The sequence below is a fragment of the Saccoglossus kowalevskii genome, chromosome 10 (assembly GCF_978046115.1).
Source record: "Saccoglossus kowalevskii chromosome 10, keSacKowa6.1, whole genome shotgun sequence".
Taxonomy (NCBI): Eukaryota; Metazoa; Hemichordata; class Enteropneusta; family Harrimaniidae; genus Saccoglossus; species Saccoglossus kowalevskii.
The window spans coordinates 29236274-29255394 of NC_140650.1; the positions used below are offsets into that span (position 1 = coordinate 29236274).

The following is a 19121-nucleotide window of genomic DNA, read 5'->3' on the forward strand; positions in this document are numbered from 1 at the left end:
ATGCTTTGACCAATTTGGTTCATACTTGATTAATGCATTTGATCAAAAAGGACCATATAAATGCTGACATTTCATATATTAAAGCACAAGAACAGAGGGGCCTGTGACATTCTCAATTACTTGTTTTGACATTAGAATGCATGTTTTCAATATTTTCCATCTTTTTATATTTTATATCTGCCATGGGAATTTTTTATTTATAATCTTCACCACTGTGTGAGTTCTCATTGGACAACATAGCATATGATTGATAAATTTTACTGATACACTGCATGGTAGACACATTTTTAGCAAGGGATGTTTGTTATCGTATTGTTGTTAATGATGTTATTTAATTATTTTTATTAGTGTGTTGTGAATCAAACCACTACACAAAATAATAAAATCTGAGGATACATATAAAAATTGTTTGTTCATGATGCCCATACTATTTGAGCATGGTAACCTAGCAACCAGTGATCCTGAAACATGGCTCTTAGCTGCAATGTGCTTATTAAGAGCCCCCGCACACTTTTGTGACTATTCTATACTGATTCGTAATTATTTATTTGAAATTCAGCATTTACAATGACACCTTCTAAGGGTTTTTATTTATCATCTCATTTTGATTCAGGTCAACCTTTAGAATTATACGCTGCACCCTTTTGTGTTGTTCTGTCAAAACTTCAACCTGGCTGTTGTCAAAAGATTCTTTTATCCAAGTTCACTGACTATGACAGGATCATGATCCATTGTGTGTTCTTAAAAATAGAACATAGTGGAAAGGAGTATTGTTGATCAGGCACCTCGTTCTGGATCTGTCCTTTCTGCTGTTTATTGGTTTCTTTCTTATTCACTGTAGCTTCAACTGTATTTTTGTTGAAAAGTAAATTCCCCATTGTGTTAGTTCAGGTCGATCCTTAAGTGCAGATATTTGTTTGTGTACATTTTCTCTGCATACAGTTCTCCATGTTTGAAACAAATTCTGTTTCAATAGATCCATAGTACTGAACAGAACAATGATAGAATATGATGTTTTAGTTGGTATTTCATTTGATGCTACAATTAATGGATTTACACTTTGTATCGTTTTGTTGGTGTGTAATCTGCGTTCTTTTGAATGTGCCAGCTTTGTGGTTTAACCCCCTCTACCAATTCTCCTCACTATAATTACTCCCTTGGGGCGACTCAACGTCTGTAAAACTTTATTTATTAAAGAAACACTGCCAAAATATTCTTTTAAGAATTTTACAATTCTTGTAATTGTGTACACATGAGCACATTTTGGGTTGTATTTCTGTTTTGTTCATTACACTTCCTATCATTATTATTATTACATATTTATTCAAAATTCAAGTTCTGACGCCTTGGATTGGGGGGGGGGCATAAAAATGCATTTCAAACCATTACATGACCACACCAGAAACGAATATTTTGTTTGTTGTGACAAATGTTTCTTTTTTTTATCAGAAACGTTACACAGAATAGTGTTAGTTTTTTGGATAAATTGCATACTTAGTTGTGACCTTATTACAGTCAGATGAAAATTGGATTGTAAAATTACTATATAAGGTAGCCCTGGATTTGTATGAAAAAACTGCTTACATGTAGCAAGCATCTACATTGTGAAATTGTTGAATGATATAACAAAGATGCTTTGTTTGATTGTATAATGCAAAATGAAATTCAATTATTGTGTAGTTGTTAATGACATAGGTTTGTTCACAATTCTGACACAAATTGTACATCTATACTTGTGGTATACAGACACAGTTATAACAATATAGCTGTATTGATCGAGAAAGCATGTATAGATGCTCTGGATCGATGCAGGAATCGCTCCAATCAATCAAAATCTTCTGGAGCTGCTGGGGATAAGATTGATAATTATTGTATCATACCAAAATTATTTGTTGTGTAATAGATCATTAAAATGTGACTTATTTTTTACCATTGATTCATTTCTGGTGTGCGCTTTGAATAAAGCAAATTTATGCAACAAATGTTGTGTGGATAACACTTTACATTCTGAACAGTATTATAAAGATTAATTTCAACAAATGTTGTATTCTTGCCCAAATCCAAATTGTTGTTTCTTCTTTGCGGTTATAAGAAAAGCCATGAGCTGTTTTCTGAAGATCAGATGGTTAGTTTCGTCCAATCACTGACTGTGTGGCATATCGTATAGCTGACATTCCAACTAGGGGATTAGTTAAAGAGTGATGCTCTGTACTCATCTGTTATGAGGTGCCTTGACAAGGGTTTGTTCTGGCAGGGATATGTGGTATCTGTTCCTTTTGTGTCATGTAGAATTCTATCAAACACAAGTATCGCATTCCTCCTGTTGAAGTCCCAAAATTTACATTTATTGTATTCCGGATCATTTAAAAATGACCTCTCATTTATTTAAGCACATGTTGCTATTAGAAGAAATACGGTGGCTGTTCGTTTCAACTGACTCCATTTCAAACATCATTGTTTAGGTATACCTACCATTGTGAAGGCCAAGCTTTGGAAGTGAAGCAATGTGAAAAGACCTCTGTTGATGGGCATATAGCCCCTTATTAGCAACTCATGAAAACAACATTTTTAGTTTTACATGCACTCATGTGAGAGAGGTACATTTTTTAATGAAAGCATTATAGTATGTAATGCTAGAGAGATCACGCCATGGAATATCTCAACTCAGTTGAACTTTGTGACATTCATCTTGAATCTTGCCTCTGTCAAGGACATGCATTTCTATTCTCTACAGTACTGTTACTATGGACACCACCACCCCCTGTAACCTAATTAAAAAACACAATTTGAACGAGACCTGGTGTGTGTACATGTTGTGGTGACCCAGCTACATGAAGTGACCTGAACAGTATGTGATTTATTAAAAAAAAATGAAGGCAATATTTGTACTGTAAGGGCAGCCAGTAAGGCTTCTTCTCTATTCCCAGTTTTTTTTTTGTTCTGTCGTTTGTGTTTTTAGCTCCGCTGTCGACTTTGTCGAGCGGAGCTTATCATATGAGTGATTGTCCGTCGTCGTCCGTGTCAATGTTTTACTTTTTCGACTTCTTCTTGAAAACTACAAGCCTGAATGCTTTGATACTTAATGTATATGTACCTTGGGTAGACCTCTCTCAGATTTGTTCATTTCATGATCATATCCTCAATTCTCTAATTTTGGTGAATATTTTTGTCATTTTTGGTAAAAAGTGATATTTTCAATTGCTTTCATATTACATATATAGGTACTACATGTGGACCTCTCTCACATAGCCATCCCGCTAATGGTGAATCATTTAACAGTGTTAGCCATCTAGCTAATGGTGAATCGTTTAACAGTGTTAGCCATCCAGCTAATGGTGAATCATTTAACAGTGTTAGCCATCCCGCTAATGGTGAATCATTTAACAGTATTAGCCATCTCACTAATGGTGAATCATTTAACAGTGTTAGCCATCCCACTAATGGTGAATCATTTAACAGTATTAGCCATCTCACTAATGGTGAATCATTTAACAGTGTTAGCCATCCCGCTAATGGTGAATCGTTTAACAGTATTAGCCATCTAGCTAATGGTGAATCGTTTAACAGTGTTAGCCATCTAGCTAATGGTGAATCATTTAACAGTGTTAGCCATCCCACTAATGGTGAATCATTTAACAGTGTTAGCCATCTAGCTAATGGTGAATCGTTTAACAGTGTTAGCCATCTAGCTAATGGTGAATCATTTAACAGTGTTAGCCATCTAGCTAACGATGAATTACTTACAGTGTTAGCCATCTAGCTAATGGTGAATCGTTTAACAGTATTAGCCATCCCGCTAATGGTGAATCATTTAACAGTGTTAGCCATCTCGCTAATGGTGAATCATTTAACAGTGTTAGCCATTTAGCTAATGGTGAATCATTTAACAGTGTTAGCCATCCCACTAATGGTGAATCATTTAACAGTGTTAGCCATCTAGCTAATGGTGAATCATTTAACAGTGTTAGCCATCTAGCTAATGGTGAATCGTTTAACAGTGTTAGCCATCTAGCTAATGGTGAATCATTTAACAGTGTTAGCCATCCAGCTAATGGTGAATCGTTTAACAGTGTTAGCCATCCCACTAATGGTGAATCATTTAACAGTGTTAGCCATCTAGCTAATGGTGAATCGTTTAACAGTGTTAGCCATCCCACTAATGGTGAATCATTTAACAGTGTTAGCCATCTAGCTAATGGTGAATCGTTTAACAGTGTTAGCCATCTAGCTAATGGTGAATCATTTAACAGTGTTAGCCATCCAGCTAATGGTGAATCATTTAACAGTGTTAGCCATCTAGCTAATGGTGAATCGTTTAACAGTGTTAGCCATCCAGCTAATGGTGAATCATTTAACAGTGTTAGCCATCTAGCTAATGGTGAATCGTTTAACAGTGTTAGCCATCTAGCTAACGATGAATTACTTAACAGTGTTAGCCATTTAGCTAATGGTGAATCATTTAACAGTGTTAACCATCTAGCTAATGGTGAATCGTTTAACAGTGTTAGCCATCTAGCTAATGGTGAATCATTTAACAGTGTTAGCCATCTAGCTAATGGTGAATCCTTTAACAGTGTTAGCCATCTCGCTAACGATGAATTACTTAACAGTGTTAGCCATCTAGCTAATGGTGAATCGTTTAACAGTGTTAGCCATCTAGCTAACGAATTACTTAACAGTGTTAGCCATCTAGCTAATGGTGAATCATTTAACAGTGTTAGCCATCCAGCTAATGGTGAATCGTTTAACAGTGTTAGCCATCTAGCTAGTGGTGAATCGTTTAACAGTGTTAGCCATTCCGCTAATGGTGAATCATTTAACAGTGTTAGCCATCTAGCTAGTGGTGAATCGTTTAACAGTGTTAGCCATCCAGCTAATGGTGAATCATTTAACAGTGTTAGCCATCTCGCTAACGATGAATTACTTAACAGTGTTAGCCATCTAGCTAATGGTGAATCGTTTAACAGTGTTAGCCATCTCACTAACGATGAATTACTTAACAGTGTTAGCCATCTAGCTAATGGTGAATCGTTTAACAGTGTTAGCCATCCTGCTAATGGTGAATCATTCAACAGTGTTAGCCATCCAGCTAATGGTGAATCATTTAACAGTGTTAGCCATCTCACTAACGATGAATTACTTAACAGTGTTAGCCATTTAGCTAATGGTGAATCATTTAACAGTGTTAGCCATCCAGCTAATGGTGAATCGTTTAACAGTGTTAGCCATCCCACTAATGGTGAATCATTTAACAGTGTTAGCCATCTAGCTAATGGTGAATCATTTAACAGTGTTAGCCATCTAGCTAATGGTGAATCGTTTAACAGTGTTAGCCATCCCGCTAATGGTGAATCATTCAACAGTGTTAGCCATCCAGCTAATGGTGAATCATTTAACAGTGTTAGCCATCTCACTAATGATGAATTACTTAACAGTGTTAGCCATTTAGCTAATGGTGAATCATTTAACAGTGTTAGCCATCCAGCTATTGGTGAATCGTTTAACAGTGTTAGCCATCCCACTAATGGTGAATCATTTAACAGTGTTAGCCATCTAGCTAATGGTGAATCATTTAACAGTGTTAGCCATCTAGCTAATGGTGAATCATTTAACAGTGTTAGCCATCTAGCTAATGGTGAATCGTTTAACAGTGTTAGCCATCTAGCTAATGGTGAATCGTTTAACAGTGTTAGCCATCCCGCTAATGGTGAATCATTCAACAGTGTTAGCCATCCAGCTAATGGTGAATCATTTAACAGTGTTAGCCATCTCACTAATGATGAATTACTTAACAGTGTTAGCCATTTAGCTAATGGTGAATCATTTAACAGTGTTAGCCATCCAGCTAATGGTGAATCGTTTAACAGTGTTAGCCATCTCACTAACGATGAATTACTTACAGTGTTAGCCATCTAGCTAATGGTGAATCGTTTAACAGTGTTAGCCATCCCGCTAATGGAGAATCATTCAACAGTGTTAGCCATCCAGCTAATGGTGAATCATTTAACAGTGTTAGCCATCTCACTAACGATGAATTACTTAACAGTGTTAGCCATTTAGCTAATGGTGAATCATTTAACAGTGTTAGCCAACCAGCTAATGGTGAATCATTTAACAGTGTTAGCCATCTCGCTAACGATGAATTACTTAACAGTGTTAGCCATCTAGCTAATGGTGAATCGTTTAACAATGTTAGCCATCCCGCTAATGGTGAATCATTCAACAGTGTTAGCCATCCAGCTAATGGTGAATCATTTAACAGTGTTAGCCATCTCACTAACGATGAATTACAGTGTTAGCCATCTAGCTAATGGTGAATCATTTAACAGTGTTAGCCATCCAGCTAATGGTGAATCATTTAACAGTGTTAGCCATCTCACTAACGATGAATTACTTACAGTGTTAGCCATCTAGCTAATGGTGAATCATTTAACAGTGTTAGCCATCCAGCTAATGGTGAATCATTTAACAGTGTTAGCCATCCAGCTAATGGTGAATCATTTAACAGTGTTAGCCATCTCACTAACGATGAATTACTTAACAGTGTTAGCCATCTAGCTAATGGTGAATCGTTTAACAGTGTTGAGATGATTTAATCAACAATTATGTTAATTATGACTCTACAAATATAGGTATATTATAAAAGTTTCAATTTCAAAAGAAGGTCAGGAATCAAGGGATCAGAATTTGCGACAAAGTCTCGCCTGCAGTTAGTAATAACTAAATTTGGGTGTCAGGGAAAATCGTAAAAATTCTGTATCAGTAAAATTTTATTGTGGAGTCACACAATTTTATTGCTGCAAACATGCAGCGTTAAAAATGAAATCTTGAGCTTTTCTAGTAGTGAACGGTCCACACTATGTCTCAGCACAATCGTTCTGTCATATTTCATTTAATTGCAACTTTCTGTACCTCTTGACTGCTAGAGGGTATCGGAAGCTTAGCCTCCATAATGGCAGCTGTTCAACGTTTAAACAAATGCAGGTGAAAGACCTCTTGTCTTGTATTTTTGAGTAACAAACTGGCAAAGGTTATTGTATTAGACTATATAGGCTTGTAGGGCAGAGTTCTAATTTTAGGTAGGAATATGAGAATGATGAAGCCAAAAAAACAAAATATGTTTGGTTTTACTCTTCCCAAAATGTATTGCAAATGCAAAATGCAAAACATGAAAAAATCATGTCAAGTCACACAAGATTTAAATGGGACTTGTATTATCAGAAATTTTGACTAAATTGGGAAGACGTTTCTGTAAACATCATTCATTACATGTAAACCCAGAACTTGTTAACAAATCATTAAGCTAATTAAATGATTTTTTTTATTCGACCAATTTCTATTTATTTTTGATGTTGTGTTATTTTGCCTGCGGGGGAGAAATTCAATTATATTACAGATGGTGAAATTTTGAGCAGAGACTTGTTTAATGCTTTACACTATTGTTCAATACAGCCTGATTGTGGTTCTTTAACCTTTTCACCACCAGTTCCTTCTTTTAATCCCAAATTCACAAGATAGTCCTGTTTATAGTCTGCACTTTCCATCAAAAAATTGGGACAAAAATAGCCAAATATTTTGAGTAAAATATGAAAATTTACTCAAATTTTGTCTGTTGGTTCAAAAATTAGGGTTCATTTCCAGAAATATTAAAGAATATAAAAAAGTGCAAAAAAATTTGGGCAAGAAAGTCTGGTGGTGGAAAGGTTAAACAGGATATGAAAGTGAAGAAGTGCTGTGTCGTTGATAAACTGGCGCACTATAATACAAATGTTTAAGTCGTTTTTATATCAAAATTAAAAAAGTCACATCAGGGACAATGATAAATATACATACATGTAAGCAATTTCATTTTTTATTGTCATTTCTTGCTTTGTATTTTGTGGGACTTCCCTTGAGGACAAATAGTTAAAGCATCGAAAAAATAAGTCTGCTGATATGAAAAATTTATCATGATGACTTGATCCCATGATGATGGTGCTACGAATAATCTGTTCATATATGTACACACTTTCCAATAGTCTTATTGCATTTGCATTGACTGTTTAATACAAAGACATTGTAGTAAACTGTGTTAGCCATCCAATTAATGGTCAGTTGTTTGATAGTGTTAGCCATCCAGCTAATGGTGAATCATTTGATAGTGTTAGCCATCCAGCTCATGGTGAATCGTTTAGGAGTCTATTTGATTGCATTTGGATTGACTGTTAAATACAAAGACATTGTAGTAAACAGTGTTAGCCACCCAATTAATGGTGAGTTGTTTAACAGTTTTAGCCATCTCGCTAATGGTGAATCGTTTGATAGTGTTAGCCATCCAGCTAATGGTGAACCGTTTGATAGTGTTAGCCATCTAGCTAATGGTGAATAGTTTGATAGTGTTAGCCATCTAGCTAATGGTGAATCATTTGATAGTGTTAGTCATCTAGCTAATGGTGAATCATTTAACAGTGTTAGCCATCTAGCTAATGGTGAATCATTTAACAGTTTTAGCCATCTCGCTAATGGTGAATGGTTTGATAGTGTTAGCCATCCAGCTAATGGTGAATCGTTTGATAGTGTTAGCCATCTAGCTAATGGTGAATGGTTTGATAGTGTTAGCCATCTCGCTAACGATGAATGGTTTGATAGTGTTAGCCATCTAGCTAATGGTGAATCATTTAACAGTGTTAGCCATCTAGCTAATGGTGAATCATTTGATAGTGTTAGCCATCTAGCTACTGATGAATCATTTGATAGTATTAGCCATCTAGCTAATGGTGAATCGTTTAGGAGTCTATTTGATTGCATTTGGATTGACTGTTAAATACAAAGACATTGTAGTAAACAGTGTTAGCCACCCAATTAATGGTCAGTTGTTTGATAGTGTTAGCCATCTCGTTAACGATGAATGGTTTGATAGTGTTAGCCATCTAGCTAATGGTGAATCATTTAACAGTGTTAGCCATCCAGCTAATGGTGAATCGTTTGATAGTGTTAGCCATCTCGCTAATGGTGAATCGTTTGATAGTGTTAGCCATCCAGCTAATGGTGAATCGTTTGATAGTGTTAGCCATCCAGCTAATGGTGAATCGTTTAATAGTGTTAGCCATCCAGCTAATGGTGAATCGTTTGATAGTGTTAGCCATCTAGCTAATGGTGAATTGTTTAATAGTGTTAGCCATCTCGCTAATGGTGAATCATTTGATAGTGTTAGCCATCTAGCTAATGATGAATCGTTTGATAGTGTTAGCCATCCAGCTAATGGTGAATCGTTTGATAGTGTTAGCCATCCAGCTAATGGTGAATCGTTTAATAGTGTCAGCCATCTCGCTAATGGTGAATCATTTGATAGTGTTAGCCATCTAGCTAATGATGAATCGTTTGATAGTGTTAGCCATCCAGCTAATGGTGAATCATTTGATAGTGTTAGCCATCTCGCTAATGGTGAATCATTTGATAGTATTAGCCATCTAGCTAATGATGAATTGTTTGATAGTGTTAGCCATCCAGCTAATGGTGAATCATTTAAGTGTTAGCCATCTCGCTAATGGTGAATCGTTTGATAGTGTTAGCCATCTAGCTAATGATGAATCGTTTGATAGTGTTAGCCATCCAGCTAATGGTGAATTGTTTGATAGTGTTAAATAGCCATCCAGCTAATGGTGAATCGTTTAATAGTGTTAGCCATTTCGCTAATGGTGAATCGTTTGATAGTGTTAGCCATCTAGCTAATGATGAATCGTTTGATAGTGTTAGCCATCCAGCTAATGGTGAATCGTTTGATAGTGTTAGCCATCTCGCTAATGGTGAATCGTTTGATAGTATTAGCCATCTAGCTAATGATGAATTGTTTGATAGTGTTAGCCATCCAGCTAATGGTGAATCATTTAAGTGTTAGCCATCTAGCTGATGGTGAATCATTTGATAGTGTTAGCCATCCAGCTAATGATGAATTGTTTGATAGTGTTAGCCATCCAGCTAATGGTGAATGGTTTAGAAGTCTATTTGATTGCATTTGGATTGACTGTTAAATACAAAGACATTGTCGTAAACTGTGTTAGCCATCCAGCTAATGGTCAGTTGCTTAACAGTGTTAGCCATCCAGCTAATGGTGAATCGTTTAGGAGTCTGTTTGATTGCATTTGAATTGACTGTTTAATACAAAGACATTGCAGTAAACTCTGGGTGTTTGGTATCTGCTGCGTCAAGACATTTTTTTGCCAATCCTAAAGAATTACAATTTTAATAATATTTTGACACCAGTATTGCCTTTACACAAAATGATCACCAGAGGGCACTGTTTGTTTGTGGTTGGCTTTACAGTGATATGATAGACTTGCAATTGCAAGCGTTGAGCAAAACTGTAAATTCTATGAAGGTAGTAATTCAAGTTGCATTTGGATCTAATTACTGCTTTTAGTCAGTGAATTTATGTACAGAATAGTAATTTACTGGCTGTTTTCCATCCCTGGCAGGTAATCTTGTCTGTGTATCTGATTATAGCTTGTGCAGTGTGCATATGATTGGCAATTATTACAGACATAGGATACATGCCAAGGTCATGAACTCCCTGTGGTTTACATTCATGTTTCTCTTTAAAACTTTTCTCCCTGCAATGCTATGTGGTAAACATTGATCTTTTTAACAAGCTCAGTTTTTTATAAAAAGAATCTTGATGGAATTCAGTTTCGAAAGGTGATACCATTATGACATTTTTATTGGTGCTTTAGAACAGTTCATGCTCAGAAGATAAAATCCTAGAAACTATTTATTTTTGCATTGGTTTCTATGTTGGGGAGGGGGCTTACATTTTGACCTCTGACTGTTCATGTTCAAACCTTGTATATTTTTCTAAACTTGCTAGCTCACAGGGACTATGTAATGCAATTACTTGTTATTGCAGTATTGGTGAGGATTTATTTAATGCATTCATCACAACATATCCATTTTGTCTTTGCGTAGCTTGCCTTTCATTTTATCCGCCTTGGGTGAAATCACAGTAAATTACTTGAGTTTAGATGCAATTTATTTTTTCTAAAAAACATAGCTTTTGATACAGCTTCAGTCCCATGTGTGAGATAATTTTTAATTTTATCCTCTTGAAATAAAGTATTTTATTTTTCAGTAATGAACAATTATTTTTACTGGATTATTTTTCAGCAAAAATATATTATTAATTAAAAGTAAACAAGCCATATTGCAATAACTCTGAAACAAAATTGAGGTCAAAAGTGAAAGTGTTTATATCTAGAAAGATCAGTTATGTGGATAAAATTATAAATGTTGGCTCTGGAATTGACAACAGCTGTATGGTTGTCAGTTAGTTGGATTACAGGCTTGTATTCCCCCTGTGTAGCTATGTCAAGGCCAATCATTAATATTCATGTCACTAGAAAATAGGCCATGGTGCTTCACTCTTTGTTTACCTGTGTGTATTGTTCTACTGTTCAGTAATATGGTGTCATTAGTTCAATACTGTGTTCGCTATTGGGATGAAGTAGTGGAAAAAAAATCCAGTGAAGTACTCCTATATTTTACATGTAACTCATGAAAAATTAGTAAAAATAGACAGCCCAAATGTCAATTTAGTGAAAATTAATTCCAGCTAAAATAAGGTATTTTACAGGATCCCATATATACGCATCTGAAGTTAATAACTCCATTATGTAATTTACTGCTCTAAGTTATTGTAATTTGACAGTGAAATCTTCACCACTTCAAAGAAAATTCTTGACTCTCGTAAAATAATATTGTTTGTGGCATTTTCAGTGTACCAGCGACAGAAATCCTCATTGAATCTGTAATCCATAATCTGGTTCTTTTCCACTGGATTACCATCTCATTACTTCTTCTTTTCCATCTTTTCCTGCCCTGGTCACAGACAAAATCTGACAAACCTTTGCTTATGAACACCGCTTTGTCGGCTGCTCACCTAAACATGTATCAAGTCAGTATGACTATTTAATGAAAAAAAAAAATATCTTTCAATTTGATCATCAAAATTGACCTTAACAGCTGCTACAAAATAATTTTTAATTCTTGAGTAATATGTTGCCTCTGGTTTTGTATTTGTTCAAGAACCTATTCATTCTATGCTGTTTTAACCTGTGGAATATAGATAATGGAATTATCAATTTGTTCTATTATTAGTGCATACACTGACATAAATAAGGGAGGTGTTTCTAAGGTCAAAATAAGTAATATTCCATTTATTACACCAAATGCAATGTATTTTTTTTTTGTTAGAAGCACATATAGACAAAAAATTACATTTATTGTATAATGGGTCTTTAAAATATTGATTATTTTGACCATAGAATATGTACTTTTAAGTACGATATTCTTGTTGGATTAGACAAAATTATTCCTTCCACCATATGTAACTGGGGACTGGGGGGGGGGGTCTCATTGTTATTATTGAGTGACCTTTGACACTCACTTTGACACTAATTGGTCTGTCATTATGTGGTTGGTTGTCTACTTTTAGCATTATGTACAAGGTTACCAAATGGCAGGGGGCATTGGAGATATTAAGGAAAGAATTATCTTCAAATTCAGGTTGTCAGCTGGTATTGGACCATCTCACCATGAAGGAATAATAGGTATAATTAGGAATTATACGGATTGCAACTTAAAACATTAAGTCTCATTGTCCCATCATAATTGTGAAATATTTAATGGTTTACAGTCATCCCAGGGTTCAACAGCTGAGCCTTTAAATGCTAGGTTTCACTCTGTTACCTTCAAAGATTTACATTTTCAAAGATGAAATAGAACAGATCAGATAAGATCAGCAGGTGCCTGTGTGACCTCTGACCTCACTCCACATGTCATCATCAAACTAATAATAAACATTTCACCCAGAGAGTGTGTTTTGGTGATTCTATTGAAGCATTCCATTACAGAGTCTCTGACCATATTGTAAATAATGACACAGTCTATTAATGTTAGAAAGCACAGGTCAAAAGTTCATGGCATACAATTTATTTCAATCTGTTGGGGTCTTTATTTATAGCATTTCATAATTCTGGGTGGTTTAAACTTTCGAACTTTAATGTCAAATTTTGTCCTTCAAATTTAACATTAATAAATACTGGTATTCATTTTAGAATACTATTTATTACGACTGAGGATAGTTATTTTTATTTATATGTGTCTGTTTTCAGTTCAAGATTCACTACCTACTCTATATTTACCGTACTCGACCGCGTTAGCGCCCAGGGGCCTCAACTCAGAAAATCACGATTTTTTAGGGGTGGGCGCTTACCCGAGCACCCCCCTCGAAAAAGAGTGCAAATGAAAAATTTGATTCATCAAGTGACAGATTACGTCTTTGAAGGAAATCAAATTACGAAATTAGTTGAGTCGTCATTGATTTTCACAATGAAGAAACAGAAATGATCACAACAAATATGCACATTTTATTAAAATATTAATTACGTACCACCAGAATTTACGAAATTAAAAACATTTGAGTCTGTTGGAACACAGTCGAAGTCAAAATTGTCATATTATCTCCACTCACGAAGGTGTTGGATCGTACGCAAACTCTCGATGAAAATCACTTTCCGCCATGATGCATTTGCAGATTGCACCTGCAGCGGCGTCCTTTGACCTAATGGGTCAAGTTGGTTATTAACCAATCACAATGCTGTGTTGTACTGACGCAATTCTTCGGAAATTCCCGAAGACGTTCCGGTAACGCAATGCGGAAGTGAATTATCGATGTCGAAGTATGATCTGTTGGAATTGATTTCAGCGAATAAACGACAAAGTTTTTTCCAAAAAACTAGTAACTAGCCATTTTTGAGAGGTAAACTGTATATGGCATGAAATATTTACCACATTTTACTTGTATTAACAGGTCATTGTCGAAGCGTAGTTTACGCACGGTTACCGTGTTCTACGCATTCACAACATGTTCACAGCGGTCGATATCCATGCTGTATCATATAAAAAACGATTACCAAGATTCGTTACGCAAGACCAAGTTTTAAATTAGTTGCATTTTGAAGGGGTGGGCGCTTTGCCGAATGTGACCCCAAATATAAAAATTGCGCAAAAGTGGGGGGTGGACGCTTGCCCGGGCATGGGCGCTAATGCAGTCGAGTACGGTAACATCAAAATTTCTTTTTGTTTAAATTTTTTTTTTTTTTTTAAATTTATATCAGGACCTGTAGGTAGATAAATTGTGTCTATTTTGTCTAAACGTAACTAAAAAATTAACTAAAAATGTTACACCTAAATTTGTGGTGAGAAAAAATTATAGCATTCAAAAGCCTTATGCCTATACCTTTACATGATGTGTGATCTGATTACATCATTGGGACTGTCTTCAGCTGCTATTACGAATGACAGTAGATTATACATGCATACATAATACTAATTGGAGTCTACTCTTCTTTGTTTTTGTAGTTTAGTGTTTGGCACACTGTATCCTGCCTATGCATCATATAAAGCCGTCAAGACACGCAATGTCAAAGAATATGTAAGTATTATCTCTGTTGAACGTACGTATGTAACTATGTATGGATAGATGAATGACATTAAAGCGCGGTAGTCGTCGCATGATTTTCCCACAATCCAATGCGTTCTTCAATCGGAAATCACAAGTATGAGGTTTGACTTGCACTGATTACCGACGGTGACTCCTTTGATACCTTTCAATCACATGAAAATTGCCTAATTTAAGTTTGGAAACGTCTCAGTTTGTACTCGTTGATCTGCGCAAAAGTCGCCATCTTTGTTTATATGAGACCAAATATTTCGCACATGCGCAGCGCGCTGATTACTGCACTTTAATATTAATAAATGTTTTAGTTTTATTTGATGCGTTATCTGTTAGTTTACCAAGTTGGCACTGTTACTTTTAGCTATTTATACTATTCTCATGCACTCTTTGACTGATTCTTTTTAAATTTGCTTTAATGACAAGACAATAAAGTGTTCATATTCACATTAGTTTGAAACTTAACCAGCTGGTGGCCATTTATCTTTGTAAAACTGCGTAAAATTTCAACTGTTTCTTTGGCGAGCATGATTGTGGGTTTCACATTATTCTAGAATCAAAATAAAATATTTATTGTACTTAGCCCAAAACAGAACAAAACAATCAAAAAAGCTATTTCACAAAATCCAAGTTATTTTTTGGTCTACCTGAAAATTGTATCACAAAGATTAATTAATTAACATTATTACTACTTGAGGATTGTCTTTAAATTTCCTAATAAAATGGAATACAAGAAGTCAAATGTTGAGCGGCGGAAGATTTTTTTTATATTAGTAAATGTGAACAGACATGATGCCTGTTTAGGTCAAAGGTCAAATTATCGTCAAATCATTACCGGTACTCCTAATAATGATGTCTCCTATGAAGTCTCCATGGAAAATCACCTTGACATATTTACTTCACCCTTTAAAAAATAAGATTTTTTTTTCTTTGAGTTTAAAATTATTAGTAGCCCTTACTCAAATTGAATTGGTATAATTGTTGTACTGCTACGTGTACATGATCTCATTATTTGTAAATATATCTGCGTACAGGTCTGTGGAAGATAGAATTATTTTTTTTCTATTCAGCAACAGTGCCCTTAAATGGCCCCAATCCTACTTCACTGGCATGGAATCATGATTGACAGTCAGAGGTTCGCTGCACAGTTTCCATTTCTTCCGTTACCATAGAAACTGTCAAGAATGATTAATAATCAGTCTAGCAAGAGAGTAGTTTCGTAATATCTAGTGGGACACACTCACTACATGGGGCTCTGTTTAGTTCAGTCCCACAGTTAGTTTGCAGTTAGGGAAATGATACTTCTTACCATTTCTTCTTCATTTAATACTCAAGGGTTGCTTTTTTCGATTGTTTATTTCCAAAATATAGGTCAGTTAGCGTAGGATACCTTAATCTTGCTTCAAATTTGTTAACGCTAAGTGGTAAATCCAGTGAGAATACTTCTTTCCCATTTATTTGAATTGCAAATCAGTCACCATATTCTGTTTTCAGCTAAAATAGTGAAAGTCGCACACATTGTTAAATATTGAACAGAAAATTGAATACTGGACGTTTATTTTCATTCACATTTTGTCATTTGAATTTTGTTGATTCCTGACTCTGTGCCTGTCTGCTAATGCTGGCAGCCAAGTTCATCATCAAAATGATTTCGCTCTTTTTATTCGATCATAAAGCAGTCAATCAACAATGACTGTTTTGTGATTTTTTTTTTCCACAAAGCCGGAAACACAACATTATATTTAAAACTGTCACAGCCTTCTATACATTTTAAGAGTGAGAAAATTAATAACACTTAATTAATGGTTGTTATGGTGATATGATTGTCAACACAGTAATGATGATACAATGTATGGTACAAGATAGATCTTGTTGTTTTGACATTAGATGTAATAAATGACTCCCTGTCATGTTTTTTTTCTTATTTGATAGACATTGTCTATGGTTATTCTTTCACTGTCTTTTTTTTCCTTCGTAACTAAATGAATCTTTCAAGCAGAAGTAATTTATGTAATAAGAGATTATACTATTTGTTTTCAGTGGACCAAATCCAGGACTAATATTAGTTTGGTGCATATTCTGCACACATGTTTTAATACTTCAACTAACATCATCCCCTTTTCACTACAGCAAACATCAAACACTCCTTTTCAAGATTGATAAAAGCATGTGTCGGCAAATCCAAAAACAGTGATTAACCTTTCAAGTTGATATATATTTGACCTCAAAACAAATTTTTGTCCAATTATTTTAAATACTGTATATTTCAGGATTTTGGTATTCAAGTGGCAATTAGTAGCATAATTTACTTTACTTTAATGAGAGCTGGCTTTAACTTCCACTCTGTATTTGATACTGTTTTATATTATTCAAATTTATGATTGAATATTATTAGTAGTAATCTTGTTACCATGGTATTTTTTTCTCTTTACTAGACAGGTAAAAAGCTTTTAACACCACAGGTTGTGAATTATTGGGACTCTAACTGTTGTTAAAAAAAACAGGCATAACTAGGTGGTTAAGTCTCCTTGTTTGCTTACTATTTACATACAGTTATTAACTCTCAGATGTTTTGATGTCATTGTTGGATTTGATTTTAATTTCTCAAGCTGGCAAGTCATCACATATTAACAACAGTTATGTGATCCACACTATAAGGTCATCACAAGAATACCACAAATACAGTATGATGATTACGTCTATGTTTGTAGTCCATCTCACAATCGATTGCCGTTGCAATATTTCAAGGAACATTGCCAGCGGTGTTTGTTTCGACTTAAGCACTTTAAATCCCAACAAGCAGATGCTGCTAGCTAGACACAGCCATTTTTTCATCAATATGCGTAACTAGAGTGCAGTGATAACTACTCAAATTAAAGCACAATGAATGGATAAAACCACTTTCAAATTTGAAGTCAGATTTATTATTATGAATGAAAAAACTGTGTGAAATATGTAAATCATAACAGCCTACAAGCTATCTACATTTTAACGCAGTGAATTATTATTTGATTGCATACAGTGAGACTTTCTTATAAATGAGTGTTCTTACTTTCCAGTGGTCAAAGGTCATAAAACTCTAGCAGTGTTCCTAGAAATATTGCAAGTATCTGCAAGGGGGTCTGATAGTGAGATAGAGGTTTTCCTGATTAGTTTAGTTCAGTGCGTGCTGATTTATTGTGGAATAGTGTTGGCGCAATCTTGTGTGTTCAGTAACGAGATTCCATTTCTGTTGCACTGTATGCTGTATCCAATGTGAACAAATGAAAGTGTTCAAATGTAACATAAATAATCTGACACACATTCAATGTTAGTGATGCAGTTTATCCCAAATCAAATGAAAGTGTTAAATGTAACATAAATAATCTGGCACACATTCAATGTTAGTGATGTAGTTTATTCCAAATCAAATGAAAGTGTTAAATGCAACATAAATAGTCTGGTACACATTCAATGTTAGTGATGCAGTTTATTCCAAATCAAATGAAAGTGTTAAATGTAACATAAATAATCTGACACACATTCAATGCTAGTGATGCAATTTATCCCAAATCAAATGAAAGTGTTAAATGTAACATAAATAATCTAACACACATTCAATGCTAGTGATGCAATTTATCCCAAATCAAATGAAAGTGTTAAATGTAACATAAATAGTCTGGCACACATTCAATGTTAGTGATGCAGTTTATTCCAAATCAAATGAAAGTCTTAAATGTAACATAAATAGTCTGGCACACATTCAATGTTAGTGATGCAGTTTATTCCAACTCAAATGAAAGTGTTAAAGGTAACATAAATAGTCTGGCACACATTCAATGTTAGTGATGCAGTTTATTCCAAATCAAATGAAAGTCTTAAATGTAACATAAATAGTCTGGCACACATTCAATGTTAGTGATGCAGTTTATTCCAAATCAAATGAAAGTGTTAAATGTAACATAAATAATCTGGCACACATTCAATGCTAGTGATGCAGTTTATTCCAAATCAAATGAAAGTGTTAAATGTAACATAAATAGTCTGGCACACATTCAATGTTAGTGATGCAGTTTATCATTCACAACTTATGCAATCAATGTTCATTGTTCATAAATAGTCTGGCACACATTCAATGTTATTTATGCAGTTTATCCCAAATCAAATGAAAGTGTTAAATGTAACATAAATAATCTGGCACACATTCAATGTTAGTGATGCAGTTTATCCCAAATCAAATGAAAGTGTTAAATGTAACATAAATAGTCTGGCACACATTCAATGTTAGTGATGCAGTTTATCATTCACAACTTATGCAATCAATGTTCATTGCTGGCAGTGTTTAGGATTCATTCATTCACAAGCATGCAACCAAAGATTGGTGCTGACAGTATTAATTAAGAATTTGTGTCATACATGTAGTCATATGTTGTGGATTAATTGTCTTGACATAAATATTTATTGATCATGCAAGAGAGGTATTACATTGAGATTTAGTTTTTACTGTGCACAGATCTTTATTTGTCTCCAACCGTGAACTTATGATGACACAAGAAACATGTTTATAGCCAGGGATGGTTTAAATCTTCATCAATATTTGATTACTTCATTTGATTGGCAACCAATGTTCAGTGCTGGCAGTGTTTAGGATTCG

At 34.8% G+C, this 19121-nt stretch overlaps 1 protein-coding gene across 1 annotated transcript in view; it reads left to right on the forward strand.

Annotated features, from left to right (window-relative positions):
* LOC100378250 (receptor expression-enhancing protein 1-like) overlaps window positions 1-19121 on the forward strand; it is a 42995-nt gene that overhangs the window by 4371 nt on the left and 19503 nt on the right. Inside the window, exon 2 of the mRNA XM_006825879.3 lies at window positions 14395-14467. Coding sequence (XP_006825942.1) covers window positions 14395-14467 — 73 coding nt within the window. The remainder of the gene's footprint in view (window positions 1-14394; window positions 14468-19121) is intronic.